General features: G+C 36.2%; 1 protein-coding gene across 1 annotated transcript in view; it reads right to left on the reverse strand.

Annotated features, from left to right (window-relative positions):
- LOC141445676 (nose resistant to fluoxetine protein 6-like) overlaps positions 1 to 18904 on the reverse strand; it is a 36317-nt gene extending 17413 nt beyond the window's left edge. The window contains exons 1-2 of the mRNA XM_074111570.1: positions 18581 to 18904; positions 5405 to 5613 (exon numbers count right to left, since the gene is read on the reverse strand). Coding sequence (XP_073967671.1) covers positions 5405 to 5613; positions 18581 to 18866 — 495 coding nt within the window. The 5' untranslated portion in view covers positions 18867 to 18904. The remainder of the gene's footprint in view (positions 1 to 5404; positions 5614 to 18580) is intronic.
- Positions 18905 to 19741: the final 837 nt, after the last annotated feature.

Below are 19741 nucleotides of genomic sequence, written 5' to 3' on the forward strand. Positions count from 1 at the left end.
TTCAAATAATTTGGACCATGGAACATCGAAGGTCTTACAATCGTCATTGCTTTAAATGGCTGGCAAACAATATATGCCATAAGGAAGAAACGTGGTTCATAAAAAACCCCTCATACTTTTTGCCTATAACACGACGACACAAGCTCTAAATGTCTGATTGAATTTATGCACGGATTTCGTTGGTTCTGTTAATCACTATGCCTTCTTGCTGTAAAATAAAACTCGATTTAGTTGTCAGGAATATCAAACTCAACTCAGGTTTAACCGATTTAACAGTCTCAAAAAAGGCATGGGAGAATGTCATACTTAATTCAGGTTTAACGAATCTAAAATTCTAAGGACGTCTTGTAGGCTTTTTTAAATCTCGATGGTTCTTGGCTTAAACTGACAGTTCTTGTATGGATCTGACAGGACTTAAGACCACTTAAACCTAGATTAAAAAGCCTGCAAGTGGACGTTAATCTAAATTTATTATGATTGGTTATTTGGAGTTTTTTTGTATTTTTTATTTCAACTCCAAATTAGTTACTTTTACTTTACGGCCATCCCGTAAAACCATATCGAAAATACAAACTGAGACATGGGTGCACAGAAAAACCAGAAAAAGACACAACTGGATTGCTATTGCTATTGGTAGAGTAGGGGTATGGCACGCAGCACGGAATGCTGAAGACTTGGGTTCGATTCCCAGCGCTGGTCTCTTTTTCTGGTTTTTCTGCGCATCCATGTCTCAGTATGTATTTTCGATCTAAATGTATGTTTTCCACGTTAACCACTGGGTTAAATCTGCGGATAGAATTAAGTGATTAAAGATATAATGAGAAGATAAGATTTTTTTATTGTTTAGAACGCAGAAAAATCTCATTATTACACTTATAATCTTATAAAACTATAAAAGAAAAACGTCACATACTGATGGAAAAGACACAGCTTCAACCACATGAAATTTAGGAGATATATTACTTGAGAATCAGCATTAAGAAGGGATTCTTGAGAATTCCCAAGGGACAAGGAGCCTTTTATTTAGTTTTCCACCAGAACAAAGCCGCGGGCCTAGGCTTTAAATACATAGTTTTAACAACAATTAAAAAATTGAGGCAAATATCGGAATACGAAGTAAAATAATCCACAAAAATATATTTTTGTACCCATTGATCTTTTCAGACCAAATTGGATAACCGAGAACATTATCCAATGATCTCAGATTTCTGCATTCTTCGAGCATTTTCTATGACCGTTTAGATGCCGAGGTCTATTCTTACACAATGACGATTGTGATTCAAAATCCGATCGAAGACCAAATAAAGTTTACAAAGTAAAGAGCGGACGGAATATTAACTAGAACCTTGGGGCTTGCAGACGTATTGTGACTTTAATTGTTTTTAATATCACGATAACATACAATTGTAGCATTGAGGTTATTTGCCTGATTGTGTCAAGGAATATTTTTTTTATCAAAAAAGTAAAACCGACTCCAAAAAAATAACAAAAAATGGAACCGACTACAAAACCTACTAGCTTTTGTTAAAAAAAAACTTTATTTCTCACTTTTTAGTGATTCGTGGCCAAAGAACATCTCACAACGATTCCATGAAGCCCAAACACGGCTTAGCTCCGTTGTTTTATAACAGAGTTCCGTTGCCTACCTTCCGGCTTCAGCATCAGATCAGTTGGAAAAAATCATTAACTTAAAGCTCCTTGTTGTATTGTATTGTAAACAAATTGCAACTTTGCAACGGATTGCGTATTAAAAAAACCGGCCAAGAGCGTGTCGGACACGCCCGAAATAGGGTTCCGTAGCCATTCCGAAAAATTAAGTAATATTGTATACGGAATCTTCCATAGTTTAGGTATATTTTATACCTTAGGCTGCTATTTACTCATAAACTACTAATAATTCTCAAGCAAACATAGCCGTTATAGTTTTCCTTGAAAGTTTGATATATTTACTACCATCCCGATTTTTTTCAAATTTTGCCACCCACCGGTTTGGATTTTAGAGGGGGGGGACGCTCGATTTTAATGAAAATTTGCACTTTAAAGTTGAATATTTTGCAAGCAAATCTCTGAATCGAAAAATTGTGTTAGCAAACCCCTAATGGTTTAAAAAGACCTATCCAACGATACCCCAAACTATAGGGTTGGATGAGAAAAAAAACACCCCCACTTTACGTCTATGGGAGGTAACCTAAAAAAATTTTTTTTAAAATTTTTTGTTGTTCCATTAGGTCGGCATAGTTTACACATATCCATGCAAAATTACAGCTTTCTAGCATTGATAGTCTCTGAGCAAAGCCGCGGACGGACAGACAGACAGACAGACATGGCGAAACTATAAGGGTTCCGTTTTTGCCATTTTAGCTCCGGAACCCTAAAAAAACATGCCCAAGTTAACTATGTGCCTACCTACATGGCGCATATTGTTATTGGATTGCATCAAAAAAGGCGTGAAAAAGATGTCTTCGGCCTATTTGTAAAATAAACTTTTGATATAAATTTAGATTTTCTTGTATTGGTTTCACTACTTCTAGAATTTCCCACTTATTAAAAATCCTATTAACATGCTATGTTTGTGTTTAATTCTATTAACACATTTCTTTAAAAAAATATGGCTCTGTCCATTGGAGGACAATTTTGCCAGTGTCTAGTAGTTTTTGCCGTTGTACGGTAAAAAAATTCTAGGAAACGAAATATGAGAGGTGATGGTGGATGAACGATGACAGCGCGAATCCTATTAACACACTTACACGCTTAGTAAAAACTATACGGTGTTGTCACAATATGGCCTTGACAGTTGACATTGAGTCGCTAATGGTCCGATTACACTGTACCCCATAAACGTGCCATTTTGTAATCGTACGGTCACGATGCAAAGAAAGGACGGCGTCACTAACCGGATACGTTTTAAAACAGGCCCTATGCCTACTACGAAGTGCAAAATTCAAACTTCGTCTTGCCGTTCCGCTGACGCTTATAGTATTTAACACGAGAGCGAGAGGGACGGTACGATACAAACTTGGATTTTCGAATTTTGTAGTAGCCCCCAGTTTTGATTACAAATAAAGCAAAAAAAAGTTAAATTTATGGTTTTATTGAGACTAAGTCGGATCAGGTTGTACTAGATCTATAGAAATGCTACGTATTGCTATGTTTTGGTATTGTCATGTATTGCGGTAAATCTGTTTGAATATAGACTTAATAAACCCGTCGATGGCATTGCCCTCAGACTAATAAATGAACCAAAAACCTATTAGTAAATGGCACAAAAGTGGAACCCAAAATCATTTACTCTCTTGCTCACAATTGTCTAAACGAGTGAGAGGGAAATAAGATATATACTTTTGTACTTTGTCGCTTTACAGCCACGTACGAACGCCATGCAAGAGTGACAAATTATGTTTTAATGCGACAGAGTAAAAAAATGATCCGCTACTTTTGATGTGTACTCCCGTGCCGTGAACGGGTCTTTATTAAAGTTAATATTACTCTCAAACAGAATATTGGCGATCGCATAGCAAAGTGGTTAGAGATACTTAATGACTATAAAGAATAAGGTCCCGGGTTCGATCACCGGTCGATCGTTTTGTGTGCAGGCGCAGTCGCAGCCTGAAATTTTGGAGGGGGGCACTAATAGTAATATATCGCGGCTAGGGACAAAAACGGCTTTTTTTGTTTTGTAAATTTTCAGAAGATTTTTTAATTTTACGTGTACGATTTGGGAGGGAAGGGGGGGGGGGTCATGTCCCCTGTGACCCCTCCCTTCGAACCGCACCTGTTTGTGTGTTTATTTAATTATTTAGGGAATTTAGTAACTTTAAATTTGGCTGAGCAGTTTTATTTCGGGGAAAATGTGTGTTATCGAGTTTTGGTTTGAGCAAACCTTGGTCGCCGAGATACTTGATTGTCTATACCGTCAACGTTTCTGGCACATTTCACAGCTGAGATTTCAAAGTAAGTACACGTGGAGGATATCCTGCGTGTGTTTTTCGCTTTAATTGTGGCCGTTTGTCATCTCACTGACGCTAATAATATTATTTTAAATACGAGAGTGAGAGGCACGTTACGATACGAACTTCGATTTACTAATTTCGTAGTAGCCCCCCTGCCCACAATTCTTACAGAACTCGAAAATTGTAACGTTGCTTCGGTTTTATTCTATACTCTGATACATTGTTTTATTCAAATTAATCTTGGTTTCATTCAGTGTTAAAAACCAGTCCAATACCGACCTAGGCTAACGCGTAATGAATTCTGAGTGCGTCAGAGACCGACAGACAAAAGAGGAAATAAAATTTTACATTCAATTGTTACCATGTTCAAATAGTACATTGTGTCTTAAGGGCGGTAAATAAGGAATTACGAACGAGAGTCTATTAGAAGCCCGAAGTCGAAGACTGAGGGCTTTAATGAGTCCGTGTTCGTAATTCTAGTACCGCCCGGTGCGACATACAATGTTTTTCATCACATTTGCAAGTAAAAATTTTTATTGCTAAAAGAAAAATATAATTCTTCCAAATATTGGCGATACCTTAGGCTGTGCTCTTGGCAGCGTCGCCCTCAACTCCCTCGGCATCGCCGCAACGTGCGTGTGCATGTGGTCCATGTTAGTCCTGCGTAGCAGCGCGCGCAGCGCCATCAGTACGGCTACGACCATTTACCGACCTTGGGCTCTGACAAGAAATGTGTTACGCGCAATGACTCATTTACCGAGCCACGGGTTTCGTGACAAGCACATTAAGGTCGAGGGTTTTATTTGGGGGGTTGCAACCAAGTTAGCCTGCATGTTACGACACTGTTTACGAGCAAGTGTGATGAAAAATGTATGACATAAATGTGACGTTACAAAGAAAGTGATACTTTAGAAAAAAACGGCCAAGTGCGAGTCGGGCCAGGCGCAGTGTAGGGTTCCGTAACAACCTCTGTGGTAACAACTAAGACTACTTGAAAACCGTCCAGCCGTTTAGGCTACAAGGAGGACCAAATTAATATACAGAGATACATACGAAAAACACTACATTAAAACATAGATAGATACTGAAAAACAACGTTGCGGCTTACCGCAATATTATGCTGAGTGGAGCCTAATTTATACTATTCGATGTTTACTTGTATTGTCTTTCCTTCTAATGTATTCTTGACTTCCTGTGTGTATCGAATGTGTAAATGTTGCTCTCATACGCTCGAAAGACATAAAGTTGCGAACTTACTATGTAAAACCTGACGCCATGCGACGCTTGCACACGCCATCCAATGCGTGTCAGTACTAATCAGTTCCATAAATTAATTATGGTATAAAGTGCAGATGGAAACATACGTCGGACGTCGAGGCGGTGCGTCGCGTTTTTGTAGTAGGTATGTTTCCGCCTTAACTCTTCTTCGGGCAGGGTAAAAATAATATACTCACATCAGTAGCATTACTCCTAAGATAATGGCCGCTGTGGATCAAGTAGTCAAGGTGTTCGTATCCCGGCCGGTCCAGGCTGACCTCCAAGGAGGCCAGGCAGTACTTGCCCCGGACTGTGTCAGCGATGTCCAGGCATTCGTCGAAGTCGCCGTACTGGTTCGCGTTGCCGCTCAGGATGCCTGAAGGAGGCTTGGCTGTTGCATCAAACACTGGAACAAATGGTAGGTAGACTCAATCCTGCTAAATGTAAATGCGAAACCGCTTTAAACCGCTGAACCGATTCAGATGAAATTCGGTATACAGATAGTTTGAGTCCCGGGGAAGGACATAGGATAATCTTTATCCCGGAAAATTTCCACGGAATAGCGATAAAAGAATACTACGCGGACGGATTCGCGGGCAACAGCTAATGAGAAATAAATGTTTAATTACGCGTTATTTTGAAGGTATCAATGATATTCTAAAAGTAACGTTTCCATGATGTAGTATGGTTTCCGATTTGTCGTTTGACTAAGGAGCCCTAAAACCCATTATTAAAACTTAAATAATAATAAAAAAATACAAATGAAACTTTAATAAAAGTGTTATTTTTTTTACTTTTTTTGCTTAGTTTGGGACTAGGTCAATAATAATTGGTGTCACAAGTGTCCCATGGTATTTATTTATTTATTTATTTATTTTCATAATAATAGTCTAATAATAGTTTACTCGTAAGTGTAGGTAGTTATATTATATTCACGGACAATACAAAAGCATTATTATGGTGATTATTAACTATTTAATAATTACTTGTTAATTTGTTTGCGCTTTCTGTAAAGATTTTAGTACCAGTAAGTAATAAATAGGTAATTACATGTATGCTAATTATAATTATTATCGGAATCGTCGGCTTGTTCAGTAGGTATTAAACACATACATACGAGTATATACATTTACAATATAATACATTACGAATACTCGTAATGTCCTTGAACACTTCAAAACAATATATAACAATAGTTTTTGCTGACTGTACTTGCATTATTGTCATCTAAGCTTAATATATTCGTAAAAAATATCAAATAAATAAAATCACTAGAAGTGGGTGAAATTTGACGTAGATGCAAGATTTGAGTCACACAAACATACATATACATACTAACAAGCAAATTAAATTATGGTTTGTAAAAATAACGTAAAATTAACTGTTATCCAACACAATAATGGCTTTTGAATGCTTCCGGGGTTACCATCCTTTTGTGCAGGCTACAATACGCCAGGGTAAGGATAAAGGAGTAAACTAAATGTTTCAGGTCAATAATACGAAACAGAATGACCTCCCTGACGCACTATATTGCTCAAAAGTACATATTTTTGATTGACAGAGAAGTTGCTATTATGCACTCATACATACTCAAATACACATATCAAAAAAGACAAATTTGACGTTTGACTCGGTAGTAATATTCGAAACTGTCTGGAGATGAAAATATCCCTAGGCATTTATGATGAGAGTACTCGTATATAATACAGTCAAAACAGACAGCAATATTTGTGGAGGACAAAAATTTTTTTTTGTGTGTATATTAAATAGTTTATTACCGGCGCCAGGCTTTTTTAAGGGAGGTTAAAGTAACGTATTTCTGTAAGTTAACCATGACATTAATTTAACTAATAAACTAAAATTCAGACTTTGTTAACTTTTTTCTAACAAGATTATAATTGCCAGCAATGAACAGCAAAGTAAATTGACAAGTAATAATCAAAGTCATGGACGTACTACCTAAACGGGACCGAGCACTTGCAGCTCAAAAGCACGAACGCTACCTAGTACCGATGCCCTTTGTCCCTTTCAATAGGGTGACCATACCTAAGATGTTTGTGAGACAAGTTCAATCTTCCTGCTGGTTGTTTATTATAATCACTTAAGTTTTTCATTAGCTATGGAAAAATTCTGAGGGGTTAGGGATGGATAACGAAATAAATAATACATATAGTACAAGTTATCTATTTATTCATGTGAAATAATAATTGCAGCGACTAAAGTTTTGTTTGGAATCTACAACGTAAAGTCTTTTTTGTGTGTAGTTAAGCAACGGGTTAGTAAAATTGCTTATGCAAGGCAATATGCCATCTTTACAATATCAACAAATTATGAAAAATCGTGCGCCAATTTACGAACAATAACTAACATAACTCTGCTACCGATAATTATATTATCTTCTAAATTGATTACACGGCAACTAATATTGTAAGTCAGCTACTTTATTTAATAATAGTAAGTAAGGACACACAATACAAAAATCATGGTCAACATAGTCGTTAGATTTTAAATAATGGTATTTTATTGGCTGGCAAGATGAAAGAACGAGACAAATGGCATCGTTTGTAACTATCCCTCTCATCGTGGATTAGCCTCTATATTAGGGGCTGTGGAAAAAAACTTTCTCTCCCTGGAATATGGTTCATTTTCGTAAATACGAATTTTCAGAGTACTCGGTCCCGTTTGGGTTGTACGTCCATGATCAAAGTATCTGTCGGCTCTTTAATTGTCAATTTACTTTGCTGTACATTGCTGGCAATTATAATTTTGTTAGAAAGTTAACAAAGTCTGAATTTCAGTTTATTAATTAAATTAATGTCATGGTTTAGTTACAGAAACACGTTACTTTAATCTCCATTAAAAAAGCCTGGCTACCGGTAGCACACTGTATATGTTTGATTGAACGAAACGTTATTATTACGCACCCATAATATACTCAAAAATAAAATAATACATAATAACTATGTTTTTAGAGAGGATAAGATGGGACGATTGAGTGGGAAAACAATCAAAAATGATATAGAAAACTTTAGTTAACCTCTGATTGTATTATCCTACCTTTTAATTACAGGATTACCCGGACCACATTAGCGTACCAACAAACGAACCCCAGGAAACGTTACATAGCCAAAAAGCACGCGGACTCGAGCCCTTCCGACCTTATTTGATTAAACATTTGCTTCCACGTCAGATTCTGTCGAGCAATATATCTTATTAAAGTAGGCAAACATACCCAGCCTTTCTCCAGAGATAATGGTTTGGCCTATTTAAAGGGCTTTGTGACACATAAATCGACAGTTTTGCGGGACGTGAAAAGAAGGACTAGGTATAAACATACTTGTGTTGATAAACACAATCAAATTTAGTTCAACAAATCAATAATAGGTATATAATCGTTCGCATTTTTATTTGTAGGTATTAAACCATGTCGTCAACCTTACAAGTCAACAAACTTAAACATATGTCAAATGTCAGTTTAGATGTGATAACTAGAATGCAGCCCGCGTACAATTTGATACCGTGCTAGCATAAGATTATTTGCCTTTGTTTATTTTTGAGTGTGTCTTTTTCATACTAGTGCAGCGTGAAAGAGACGCGTGCAGGCAAGAAACGATATATAACTTTAATTAGTCTTTTCGTTCCTTGGTAATTCATCATATTATTTAAGCTAGCTCAAAGAATTGCGAAACTGAAGTGGCAGCGGGCGAGGCACATTGCTCGCAGGACTGATGGCCGATGGAGTCAGAAGGTTCTCGAATGGCGTCCGTGGACCGGGAGATAAGCTGTCGGTAGGCCTCAACAGATCGGTGGATAAATGCGGAAAGCACAAGACTGGCCCGAGTGAAGAGCCTATGGGGGTGGCATATGTGTTATGTTGATTAATTTGGTAACATTAATATTGGAACAAGTAGCTGCCAACATGTGCTAGCCGTGCTGCGAGACCGTGCTCTGCATACCTACGGTTGGTGACCTCTGGGCGTAGCGTGAATAATAAATAGGAAAAGGATGCTCTCGAACAGATACATAGTTCCAAAGACCTTGTCGGATTGACTCAGCCCTGTAATCAGCACGCGAACGACGACCGTTTTTGCCCAGCGTTTGTGACATTCTTTCTTGCATTTTTGCCGAGATGGTTACGTTGATGATATGGTGCGGTGTAGGTACTGTTTGAAGACATACATTCATCTTGTCTGTCATGATAACTAATCCATGGAACCAATATCTGCTGTTATCGGAGCCAGTATACTATGTGAGGATTCTGAGGATGTACATGGTTCGGAACTACGGGACAATTAGAGAGAGGTTGTGATTATTACAAGTCTTAGGTACTGGTAAGAAGTGTTTTTTGCCCGGTATAGTAAAGTCTCTGACACAATTAAACAAAAAAATCGAAGACTACCTTGTAATAAAAGCCAAATTTGATTAGAAGCCAGTCCTAAAAGCTAGATTAACTCGCAACTTTATTGATATTCAAATTGGAGTTTTAGTTACGTTGAAACAAATATTCAGCCGCCTCAGCTTACTGTTTCATAAAGATTCTATAGGGAATTGTGTTTCGACAAATATACAAACAAGTTTTTATCCAAAACGTATAATACTTTTTCTGTCGTCCCTCTTGGGTAAAATACTGTATCAGACAGCCATTACGTCAAATATATGTATAGATCGACTTTATGGTTACTGTCATAACAAACTAAGTAGTTGTTGCCAGTCTTTTTAACGATAAGATGGATATTCACAATATGTGCAGATTGCTGAATATCCGAGAAACATTGCAGTTTCTTGTTCAAAATCTAAAATAATCAACTTAGATAAATTAAAACACCCGTAGCATTATAATTTCAGAGTTCAATATCTTAAATATAGCCGACCCGGTTTTAAATAAGGGTTCCTAACTGACTACGGACCCTAAAAACTTAGCTAAGAACCATTTCGATTAAAAAAAACTCTTGAAAATATGGCCACCTGTGTGGCAGCTATGCTGTCACCGACATACACACACACAAACGCACACAGGTATAGAAGGCAAACCTTCCCCCTCTTTTTGATTGGAGGTTAAAAAAAACTTGTTATACGCTGAAAAATTGAGAGCTTAGAAGTGTCAAATTTTCCTTGTTGCGCTTTTATATTTACAAATAAATCAACAGCTTCTAACAAAAAACTGATGATTCTGGAGCAGGAAGTCAAGGCTTCTAATATGGTCCAGGGGCCTTATTGTCTAACGTTTCGAGCACTCGCGATCACAATAAAATGACAGTTTTCGCATACAAATCCTGTCATTCAGGGCGCCCAAGATACAGGCATTGCCTAGTCTGGGGCCCGCTGGCACTGTATAGTACATTGTGTCTTAAGGGCGGTAAATAAGGAATTACGAACGAGAGTCTATTAGAAGCCCGAAGTCGAAGACTGAGGGCTTTAATGAGTCGATGTTTGTAATTCTAGTGCTGCCAGTGCGACATACAATGTTTTTCATCACATTTGCGAGTAAAATTTTATATTTCTAAAAGAAAAAATATAATTGTTCCAAATATAGGCGATACCTTAGGCTGCGCTCTTGGCAGCGCCGCCCTCCCCCTCCCTCAGCATGTGCCTGAGCCGCGTGTGCATGTGGTCCTGCAGCAGCGCGCGCAGCACCATCAGTACGGGCACGGACTCATTTACCGACCTTGGGCTTCATGAGAAGAAAATGTGTACGCGCAATGACTCATTTACCGACCACGGGTTTCATGACAAGCACATTAAGGTCGAGGGTTTTATATGGGGGGTTGCAACTAAGGTAGCCTGCATGTTACGACACTGTTTACGAGCAAGTGTGATGAAAAAAACTTTTCATTTCATTTGATTTTGATCGCGAGTGTCAGGAACGTTAGAGAACACGGCCTCTGAACTGCAGTTTTCGGAATTCCCACGCGATATTACACTTGAAAATTGCTATGAGCATTTCTGCGAAGGAAAACATTGCGTAGAATTCACTTGTGGATCAATACTATGATGTGTCAAGTACCCGATACGCACTGAGTCCGCGTAGGGACTACAGGCACTACAGCCCAAGCCCTTCTAATTCTGAGAGGCTGCCTGGCCCAGCAGTGGGTCGTGTATAGGCCGGGAATGAGGGTGCCCCTTATTTCGTATAACATTAATTGTCCTAATATGAATTCGCGTAACTGATTTGGCATAAAATAATTGTAGAGAACAGCAAACTTGCATAATTATAAAGGCAATAACACTTATTTAGCATAATGATGAATCCGCATAATTAAAATATGCATTACGTTATTTATTAACTATAACTTATTTTTTTTATAATAGCCCAATAATAGACATTCTCAAATAGTTGTTCACTTCTCAGATCTAATTGAATTAAGTAAATAAAACAATAATCATTTTACTCCTAGTAATCATTTTTTATACCTATTGTTTGACAAATAAAATTTTCAATTTCGTTAAAATAATCATTTTATGTTTATACTCTTTTATATTTATGCAAAGTAATGTTATGCTAATTAAATTTATGCCACCCCGGGAATGATTATGATAAAAGAAAAATTATTTTCCAAGAAAACCCATAAAAGTGACGCCTGTCAGAATAATCGTTTGACATTGACCGTTCGCAAGATTATGTAAACGCTTGTATTGAATGAGTCGAACTATGTTACGTAAAGGGGTCGACGACCTTCACTGCGTGCTTGCTAGTAGCTACTTATGGTTCTTTTGGCTTCCTGTTAGAGTATACCAAGACTTTTCAAACTGCTAGTTTTTTTTTTAAATCACGTTTTTTTGTAAAAGGGTCAATCAACTTTTGAAGGTAATCCCTGGAACTGCTGAATCAATTTTTAAATAAAAAGCTAAATTATTCCAGATTGTCAAAGACACATACTCTTATCACAAACACACTCGCTTCCTTAAAAGCCCTAGTGGCCACTAGAACACCACCACCACAGGAAAACTACTAACTTCGACCTACGAATACAGCCTCTCAAACAGAGGGTCGTGGGTTCGACCCTGGACTCGCACCTATGAGTTTTTCGAAATTATCGCACACTATTACATTTGAAATTTACCATGAGCTTTACAGTGAAGGAAAACATCGCGAGGACACCTGCAACGAACTGGAACTAAAATCAATTGTGTGTGTGTGTGTGTGTGTGTGTGTGTGTGTGGTGTGTGTGTGTGTGTGTGGTGTGTGTGTGTGTGTGAAGTTCAAGCCATCTCGTTCTGAGAGGAGGCCTGTTCCCTGCACTGGGACGTATACTGGCCGAGATGATGTTGACAATTTTTTATCACAGGAAAGTTCAAAACTCCTACAGGACTCGGACGAAGTTACAGGTAACAGCTAGTTCACAATTAACCTCCTAATGCCCAAAGTCATTTATAAAAGACTTATCAGTTATTTGACATTGAACTCTCTCAGAAGTAACATAAAGTTTCATGTACCTTCGTCAGTTATTAAATTGATTCCTTTACAAAGTCATAAACTCTTAGTACGTTTGAAACCAAAGTACTAAGTAGACAAGTGCATATCAATATATACTTGACATGATAACAAGGGTCAAAATAGTATACACCTCTCTCTATCATATATCTAGTTTCATATCAATTCAAAACCTTTTTAATAAACAACTTCGTAAAAGGTTCAATCAGATAATGTTCTTTTTAATTGTCAGTGTTTGTCAGTGCCAAGGTGTAGTGGTAGGGTTGCTATGGTCACCTGATTATGTTTAGCAGTTTAACAGGTTGACGCAGTATGTCCAACTCAATCGGTAAAGCAGATTAGCGCTCATAATGAGCAAAACGAAATTGATCATAGGGTGACGAACCTTTTTTTACTCCGACTGTATATAAAACAAAAATTTTACTTGGGCGTTAGGAACTTAGGAGGTAAGTCTCTACCCATTACACCGTATCATACCATGACCGTAATAGGAACGTGTCAGCCAAAAAAATATTCTTTGTATTGAAAAGTACGAGACTATTATTATTATTTCGTATGTTAAAAAAAAAAAAAACTACAACCTAATGTCTAAATGAGGGCTATCGTTTTTTGTCTCACTAGATGGCGCACTGTTGCGTGAGGTTTTTAAGTATGGTTTTCAAAGTCTGTTATTACGGGCGTGAAAACAAAGTTTAGATTAAAATCATATTTAATACACCTTAAAACCGTACCATAAAAATATCGAGCATGCCACAGTGTTGCATAGTCCCCGTTTTGTTCGGAAAAAAGGGAGGACAAAGGTTTCCGAATGACAAAACTGTCTCAAAACACAGACATTCATTGCCCCGGAACGCATATTTGCCATAATTCATTTCAGATATTTCAAAATATTCACAAAATTATTCTAATTATAAATAAACCCGCGTAGCTCGCCCAAAAACTATGAGATTTGACATTTCGGAGACCTCACGCTACACTAGCGCCTCTAGCGGCGAATTCATACGCGATAGCCCTCATTAAGTAGCCAATCCCTAGCACCCGCCGTAAGCTCGAGCAAGTCGCTATGTCCGATGCCCACTAGGACGTTTTCTGACCAACCGTCGCCGTCGCGTTTCATATATACGAGTACGCTTGGCATTCCGTTCCTGATACGTTAATGGCATTATACGGTGTAGTGGGTAGAGATCATAAAGAGATGAGATGCTGTAAGCCTTGAAGCAAGAACAGAATGGTGTCAATATTTATTATCATTAGCTTACACGCGATGTGATGCATCAATAACTATAGAGTTGCAATAAATACTTTGATTGTTAAAATTATGTACCTACATAATTATATACTTTTTTCAGAACTGACTGAAATTGCGGATGTTTACGCCGATTAGATACTGGTATTTAGACTAATTTCCAAAAATTAGATCAGTAAACTTATTAGGCTATTATTAGTTGATAGTCCCACCAAATAATTAATGTATGGGTTAAGAGCGTTTATACCTGCTGAGCTGGCAACGTTGCAACCGGTCATAAGCATAATTCGTTTTTAAGGAATATAAAAGTCTATCACGAATAATTATTGGAGTAAACATTTTTAATTTTCATTAAATTTTTATGGAATAATCGAGAAAAACTAACAAAAATGCAACGTTGCCAGCTCAGCAAGTATAAACGCTCTTAAGTACACATTATAATACCGAAGTTCAAAAGATCGAATTTCACAAGACCTATGAACGGAAATACGAATATTGAAACACCAAATGCTTATTTGACCCAATGTTTTCAATTCCGAATCTTATGTTTGACCGAAAGCCTATATACCTGAAGACTATAATCCCGTAGATGATAATAATATAGTCTTAAATTTTATCGAATAACATTTAAATAAAAAAAATTGTCAATCATAAAAGCAGGCATTAAAACGATGCTTCATTCACCATCATCTTTACTCGTATGAAGTCCATGTTTGAATAAAATCTCCTTACGATGCTATAATAAGTACGTGAAATTCGCACGGAAAAAACTTGTTCTTCACAATTCATATTCAATTTTATATACACATATATATAGGTACTGAACTTTGACATATCTTATCAATATACTGGTCAAGGGTATTTTCCTTTTACGGGTTTAATAATTAACTGGATTTAATAGGTATTGTTTCATAACTGGCCACTGTAGTGGGCAATAATTTCTTTGCATTAAACCTTCTCACAAATTATTGGCGGTTGAGTTACATAAACCCCCTTATGAAAAATTACCAACCAATGTGTTTTGTCTTTGTCCGGTAAAGGAAAAAGTCATAGTAACAGATAAAGACAAACAATTGTTTAGTTAGCAAGAAAATAAGCGTTTATGAATTAGCGGGAAACAATACACATAGTAAGGTGTCCAAGGCATAGCAATTGGCGTAACCCATTGGTTCTGAACCTTGGAGCATTATCCTCAAATGGGATGAAACTGTCTTCTGAGGGGTACCGAACCGAATGAAATGTCATCAGACACAGTGTGCACAAATACGACGGAAATGTTACACTGCACTTGTTTTAAATTAAACAGGAATTACTGGCATGACTCCACTAAAAGTAGCTGAAAAAATATAACGTACAATTTTCGTAGAAATGATTTGTAGTAACCACACTATCATGACTTCATTTTCTGAATTCTTTGTTCTTAGATAATTGACGCTGACTAACCAATCTTCCTTTCCTCTCTGTTTAAAACAAAAATATTCACGAAGCCAAAATTACAGCAAAATTTAACTCTTACTTTATTGCAAAATATTCAAATTACAAATTTAGGTTTTAAATTTAGTCGGTATATTTAGTATATTTACTTCCTATTCCGCGGACGCCGCAGATGCAAATAAATTAAAATTAAGTATAGGGCTCTCGTTATTAAGGAAAATTATAATAAAATTGCATTTTGAACGAATGACACAAAATCTTTTACGCAAAACATCCACCACAGGGTAAAGTATCGTAAAATCTATAAAAATATTACAGATAATGGACTTGGACATGCAAAATTTTTACGCGACTTTATTTAACATTTACATCTATTATTATAGTCTAGTGGTTTGATCTGTGGCCTCTGAAGCAGAAGATCGTGGGTTAGAGACTGGGCTCGCACCTCTCAGTTTTTCTGAACTTATGTGCAAAAAGGGTTACATATTTGAATATCGAAAATTAAAATACCTATGGGCAAAATGTCGATGTTCAAAATATCGAAAAATAAAATATCAACTGTATCAAAATAACGAAATATAACCTACGTCCATATCGAAAATCTAACTATCTACAAAAGTGGTATCGAAAGATATAAATATCGAAGTACAGATTATCGACTATCCTATGTGTGAACTATCACGTGACAGGGCGAATCGCGGAGCTCCTATTCCACACAGTTGAGGCGCTTGCCTAACCTATTCAACTTTATAGATATTTCGGTAAAATGATAAATTACCAAAAATATTTGGTTCGGTTAGATTAGGACTGTGACCACAACAACGCACGAGCCGAGCGAACGAAGCGAGCGTGCCGTGGCAGGGGCCCAGCGAGTGCTAGAAATGACTAGATTATGTAAAATAAGTGTTAATAAGATAAAGGAGCAATAATTAAAACAGATTTGTACGTATGATATTTTAATTTTGGATATTTAAAATATCTCTCCTTGACATTTATAACTTAGGTATAATGATTATCGACAGTTTTAATCATTCGATATTTTAATTACTCGACATTTCAATCTTAGTTTTAACCATAAGTATAACAACTTTCGATATTGTGATACAATCGATATTTTTATTTCGATATTTTCAACATTGACATTTTAACCGTAGGTATTTCAATTTTCGGTATTCTAATATGTAACCGTGAAATTACATCAAGAAAATAACCATGACTTTTACGGAAACCTATACACACCTGCGCAGAGATTCAATGGTGTGTGTGAAATTCCCAATCTGCACTGGGCGCGCGTGATGACTACGGCCCAAACCGTCTCATTCTGAGAGGAAGCCTAAGCCACGCGTATGTAGGTATACCTACTTCATTTGTTTTTCGCATTTGAAAGAATGTAAGCGATCTTGACGTGTCTTTTTATTGAAAAACACTTCTGAAAATTAAGTCACATCAAGTATGTAACAGCTCTCATATTTCGTTTCCTAGATTTTTTTTACCGTACAACGGCAAAAACTACTAGACACTGGCAAAATTGTCCTCCAATGGACAGAGCCATATTTTTCTAAAAATCTAATCTAAGTATGTAACAATTGACGACCAGATGGACTAGTGGTTAGAGAACCTGACTACGAAGCTTGAGCTTCCGGGTTCGATTCCCGCATCGGGGCAGATATTTGTATGAAAAATACGAATGTTTGTTCTCGGGTCTTGGGTGTTTAATATGTATTTAAGTATGTATCTATCTATATAATTATATTTATCCGTTGCTTAGTACCCATAACACAAGCTTTACTAAGCTTACTTTGGGACTAGGTCAATTGGTGTAAATTGTCTCGTGATATTTATTTATTTATTTAACTAGTAAGGACGTATATGAGTAAATGATCATATTATTTTGCTATCATAAGTAATATAGTTCCTGGTTTTTTAAAACGTTTTTCAATAAAAAGACTCGTCAATATTGTTTACCCTTTTTCTAACGCTAAAAAAACGAAGTATAGGCCGGGATGATATTTAACTTGCAGCGTATGTTTGTATGTTTTAAGGTCAAATCTTGCAAACGAAATTTACCTACTTTTAGTAATCGGATTTACTTTTTTGAATTTGGTGCGATATGTAGTTTAAATGACAATGCTAGCATAGTCAACAAAGAAGCTTGCGTTAAAAATGATTATCACACGAAAAATATTGTTATTAAAAATATTTTGCATATGGTTTCCTAATAACGTGTCATTGTTGTTTGTTGAGTTTGGTTAATAAGCATCTAAATCTGAAACACAGGAATTATCCTAGTTCAGGGTAAGAAACGTGTGTTACTTATCTCTCTTAATTAGCTTATACTTAAGTTTGTTAAAATTATATTTCTTATGAAAGAAACATAAAGATTATTATTTCTAAGATTAAATCTTTTCATTCAATATTAGTCTAACAGTAATCTCTTATGTTATGATTGTCGACCCGCACAGATCAAGTAACAGAATGATATTTGTGAAATAAAATTATGCTAACAAAAGTACTTATTATTTCACACAATTTATTGACGTAAGTGGGTAGCTGAGTAAGGCACGTAGGTAATTTAAAAATAATGCATTTAATACACATAACTGTCCTTAATCATCGTATATTTTGGATGAGGATAATATTACTAATTTGACTTAACTGTATATTATGTCTTACTTTAGCCTAATACAGTAGCTACCATACGATTTAATAATAACAATAATGTCACCTAAAATTATGATAGTTTTGTCAAATTAAATATGACGTGACACTGCATTCAGTCAATCTTCCCAGGGTGGTTTTTGACCGACACGAACAAATATTCACTTTACACATATGAATATCTAAAGATCTAAAATCAATCAGACAACTGGCAAGTTTTTGCGGCGCATTGATGGTCTTTCCGAAAGCGTTGGAGGTATAAAAAATCTAGATGTAAAAGAGCCTTTTACGACCTACTTAAAATTCATTGTTTAAATAAATACTTTTATCACAAAACCTACTCGTATTCTGATTACATGTATTCCGATAAGAATACATGTTTAGATTTTTGATTTAAAGGGATTGATCTCTTCCATTGCCTTTTATGTGGTGTAGCCATATATCTACTCATGATCATGGTATGAAGCTAATAATAGGTGTGCCGATAATTCTTGAGCTAATTGGAAGTAGTCACGATCAAAATACCGTAGAAAATAAGTCTAATATAAACCGAGAATCAATAAAAACCGTTGGTGCACTTATTAAATATAAGAATCCACGTACTTTTCAAGGCCCATAGTTCCAGGCGATCCAAACCCTCCAAAAACAGCTGACTATCCCTCCGGCACTGCGCGCTCGTCGCGTTCCCAGGAACGATCACCTTCGGGAACCGTTCCCACAAATCCAACATGCCAAAATCACTCTCATGTCTCCTATTTAAATTTAAAAAAGTCCTGTTTAGTATACTGTCGTCGAATTTGCCGGGAAGGGTTAGTTCTATACAGTCGCGCGCGCCGGTGGTTGTTAGTGAGAGGGCTAGGGCGAGTAAGACGCCCGCACGCGTGGCCATGGCGGAGGTGGCTGTGACAATGATGAGCGACGCGCGGCGCAGGAGTTTTAAACTAATGAACTAGTAGTACCGCACGACAATGACATCTAACCGCTTGCGAAATACAAAATTAACGCAGGTGATATGTGAGTTGATTGGGATGTTCATTAATTGAATTAAAATTGGAAATTTTAAAATTATTTTTTCTTTTATCCATAGGTACATAAATATTACTTGCTAGTCTCTTACAGATATTTTTTAGGATAAATATGAACTAAAATTCTCATTTATTTTTATTAGCAGCACAAACGATATTTGATATAATACAGGGTATATATGGTATGTATAATATATAGATATAGTATGTATAGATTAGATTAGAATAGATTTATTAATAAATAAATCTCATTCATTAGGTAATAACCTAATGAAAAAATACATTATAAATACATGTCAGGTAATTATAAGAAATTCACAAAAGGATCGTCAAATTGTATACAAAATAATAATAATAATAAAAGGTATATGATAGTGGTAAATTAAAATAAATTGTCAGCCAAAATAAAATTAGAATAAAATTTAAAAATAATAATAATAATAATCCTGGGTAAAACATGGACAAAAAGTTAAATTTAGGTATAATTTCAAGACGATAAAATTAAATATAAAATGAAAAATAAAAATTAGTCCACAACAACAGGACAAAATATGTCAATAATTAAACCAATAAAAAATTACAGTCACAGAATGTGGAAATGTCAATATACAATTAAATACACTGAAAAAGAAAAATAACAATTAAAATATAAACAAATAGGTACTTAATGGTACAGACAAAATAATCATCAGTCAATTAATTAAATTCCATTTCACTGTACTCAGTAAATGAGTACAGT

The sequence above is a fragment of the Choristoneura fumiferana genome, chromosome 2 (assembly GCF_025370935.1).
Source record: "Choristoneura fumiferana chromosome 2, NRCan_CFum_1, whole genome shotgun sequence".
NCBI lineage: Eukaryota > Metazoa > Arthropoda > Insecta > Lepidoptera > Tortricidae > Choristoneura > Choristoneura fumiferana.